This window comes from Corticium candelabrum, chromosome 7, assembly GCF_963422355.1.
Source record: "Corticium candelabrum chromosome 7, ooCorCand1.1, whole genome shotgun sequence".
Classification (NCBI taxonomy): Eukaryota; Metazoa; Porifera; class Homoscleromorpha; order Homosclerophorida; family Plakinidae; genus Corticium; species Corticium candelabrum.
In genome coordinates, this window is record NC_085091.1 from 7,435,142 (window position 1) to 7,437,641 (window position 2,500).

General features: G+C 42.7%; 1 protein-coding gene across 1 annotated transcript in view; it reads left to right on the forward strand.

Moving 5' to 3' along the window:
* The first annotated feature begins 16 nt into the window (after positions 1-16).
* The window catches only part of LOC134182164 (uncharacterized), a 3,015-nt gene continuing 531 nt past the window's right edge, over positions 17-2,500 (forward strand). Inside the window, exon 1 of the mRNA XM_062649529.1 lies at positions 17-2,500. This exon is cut by the window's right edge and continues 531 nt beyond it. Coding sequence (XP_062505513.1) covers positions 93-2,500 — 2,408 coding nt within the window. The 5' untranslated portion in view covers positions 17-92.

Genomic DNA, 2,500 nt, shown 5'->3' on the forward strand with positions numbered 1-2,500 from the left:
GAGATTTGTGTGACTATTTACATAGCAACCGCTCCGACGTTGACTCACAAGCTCTGTTACATGCTATGTAGCACACAATCTGCTCTGTTGCAATGTATCTCTTTTATTCGCTGTCTTGCATTGTCTCGCTTGTCACGTTGACGTTTCTCGAGTTAACGTTGTCAGGCGTTGCCATTTCCACGATTTCCCACCCGATAAAGGAGGTGGACGTAGTTCGTCTAAGATATCTTATTCACGATGCGTCGACTGGTTCGCCTACCTGCATCTTGTTTCAAAATGAGAAAAGTAGAGATCAGGGGAACACATCACGTGACCACATGTCTGTTGATCGTTTGGCTTCTCTGTGGCAAGAACTTCCAACGTCGCTGAAGTCGTGGCAGCTCGTCGTTCATGTACACAAGGGTCGTAATTTCGACGTTCCACCCGATAGACTGCCTCTACTGAGATGCTACCTCGCAGGTGGGCTTCACAAGGACACTGATCTCATCACAGAGTTACATACACTGGTCACGTGGTTGAAATCAGTAAAACGGTTACATTATAAAGTTATGACGTCATTGAATCGGATTTTGTGGTTAACAGTTGAGGACATCTTGAGTGGAGAGAAACCTATTCTCTTACTTTTCCATGGATTGTCAGTATCTCAGTTGCTCAATGGGATCGGTTCAGTTCTACGAGAAGAAAACATAGTGGAAGTGATTGATGTTTATGGAACAAATCAACATGGAAGAAAACTTGCAGAGCATTTTCAAATATTTCATTTTCCTTCAGCTATAGGATTTAATCCGAGTTATCAGGATAAAGCCACGCCCATATTGAGATTAGAGGGAGACATAGAAGTCAATTTGAGGAGAATACAGGTGTGGGCTGTTGTTGAAGCAAGTGATGCCGAACACATGAAAGGAAATGATCTTACAGAAAAAGTGTCAATTGAGCAAATGAATGACCCTTTGGTTATTTGTGTGTATGGCACTTGGGTTCCTAATGTCTTACATTTTATCACTGCATTCGAACGATCTGTTGATACGTTTCACCAGTGGAATGTGTCTCTCCAATTTTCTCTTCTTGATGTTGGCAAGAACAAACAACAGATTAGTCATTACTTTAATTCTACAGTGTTGACTAATCTTCCTGCACTCGCTGTCTTCTATCTCCGTGGGAGTGGTCACCATGTGACCATCGAAAGTAACATACTATTAAATGTTAGACCAACTCCTTGGACAGTCTACACATTCGTCAAGTCAATATTGGGAGATGCATTGAAATATCACGATGGAAACATTGTGCAGTCTGTTCCATGGTTTAAGACGGCCGATGTTGAAGAGACTCCATGTGAAACGGTACTGCAAAATGGACTAGATATGTGTCTTGCTTCTGGTAATGCAAGTGTAGCTGGTCAGCTGGAGGTATTGGACTCTACTCTTGGTATTAGTGACTCAACTTCCATCGTATCAAAACATGAAAATGTCATTGCTTCAAATCCACTAGCACAAGCAGTCAAACCTAAACGGATACCTCCAGCATCTCTTGGTAAGCAAGTATCACGAACATTACAACTTGGAAAGATTGGAAATATCCCTCTAGTGACAACCAACACGTGGAACATTGTACAACAAATGGCTTTGACACCGCGAGGTGTTTACAGTAAAATCAGTTCAAGTACATACAACCATCCTCCATTGATATTGATTGTATTTATACAGGATGGATGTGGCTATTGCGAGACACTAAAGAGTGATTTCAATCAATTGGCAAAATCCATCGATTTTATTCCCAGTGCAGGCATGTTTATTGTCAACTGTACAGCTGACGTGTCCCTATGCCAGCAAGAGGACATTTCGGGATATCCATCTGTCTATGTATATCGTGGCTTTTCTCAACCCTCTCGTTGTATTGAGGTATCTACGCGATTAGTAGCAAAAAGAATCCCGTACCATGATGTTCTTAGAGTGACCAGCATTCTCGAGTGGCTGTCTGATGTCTCAATGGCCGCCGTCAAGTTTCATGATTCTGAAATTGCAAATGTAAAGGAAGGGAGTGTACAGCTCGTTGCAATGTTGTACACTCAATCTGCTGCTAGGAGATACTTTCGTTCATTGCGTGGTGGTTGGTTCCCTTATCACTGTTTCGTTTCTGTGTGTGAGCGACTGCTAGGTCAGGCTGTATGTTATGCGTCGTATACTCAAGATGTTGGTGATCGCACTCAAAGTGATCTTATTGTGTCAAACATCACTCTGTTTCGAAGTGATGGCATCCAGGCCACTGTGTTTTCAACCGGACGATCTCTAAGTTCAACGCTCAATGACCATTCTTCGTCTCCACTTCACAATTTCCACACACCACATCGTTACGATATCACTCCTACTCAAACATGTGAACAAGACCGCATCAAATGCACAGACCTCCTCGTCCGGTATGTTCGAGATCACCGTAGACCACCGGTTATGCCAATAACATCCAAAGTTTTCCATGCCGATGAAGACCTGCTTTCTAATCTACC